The sequence below is a fragment of the Octopus bimaculoides genome, chromosome 7 (genome assembly GCF_001194135.2).
Source record: "Octopus bimaculoides isolate UCB-OBI-ISO-001 chromosome 7, ASM119413v2, whole genome shotgun sequence".
NCBI lineage: Eukaryota > Metazoa > Mollusca > Cephalopoda > Octopoda > Octopodidae > Octopus > Octopus bimaculoides.
In genome coordinates, this window is record NC_068987.1 from 6,574,977 (window position 1) to 6,575,614 (window position 638).

The 638-nt window shown below is 34.5% G+C and overlaps 1 protein-coding gene across 3 annotated transcripts in view; it reads left to right on the forward strand.

Moving 5' to 3' along the window:
* The window catches only part of LOC106870669 (sodium-dependent proline transporter), a 121,427-nt gene that overhangs the window by 119,619 nt on the left and 1,170 nt on the right, over positions 1–638 (forward strand). For all 3 annotated transcript variants that reach the window (XM_014916821.2, XM_014916820.2, XM_052969188.1), the window contains one exon: positions 317–490. In XM_014916821.2, coding sequence (XP_014772307.1) covers positions 317–490 — 174 coding nt within the window. The remainder of the gene's footprint in view (positions 1–316; positions 491–638) is intronic.

Sequence of the window (638 nt, forward strand, 5' to 3'; positions counted from 1 at the left end):
TATATATATGTAGGTAAATTAAAATTTAGAGGTAATACTTGACAATTGTAAGCACCTGTGTATGCCAGCTAGTGGTTGCGGTGAAAGAAAGCTTCTTTCAGTTCCTGTCTACCAAATCTACTCACAAGGCTTTGGTTGGCCCATGACCAACTTGCCCAAGGTGCCATGCTGTGGGACTGATCTCAAGAACACATCGTTGGGAAGCAAGTTTCTTAACCTAGCCATTCCTAAAAATATAAACAAAAAATAAATGAACTTAATGATAAAAAACAAACAAACAATCTATACTAATGCTAATTCTTCTAAATGTTTTCAGCTGTTGATGGTCTTCAATGCTATCCAATACGAACCTCTGGAATATGATACGTACGTCTACCCTGGCTGGGCTAATGCTATTGGCTGGTTAATGGCATTGGCACCTATCATGATGATAATTGCTATTGCTGTTTTCAGATTATTAACAACTCACAGAGACCTCCCATTCAAAAAGGTAAGTGTTCTCTCCAACAGTGTTTATGGTGAAATATCTCTCTCTCTATATATGTATATCTATCTATCTATCTATCTATCTATCTATTTATCTATTTATCTATCTATCTATCTATCTATCTATCTATATACATATATATATATATATA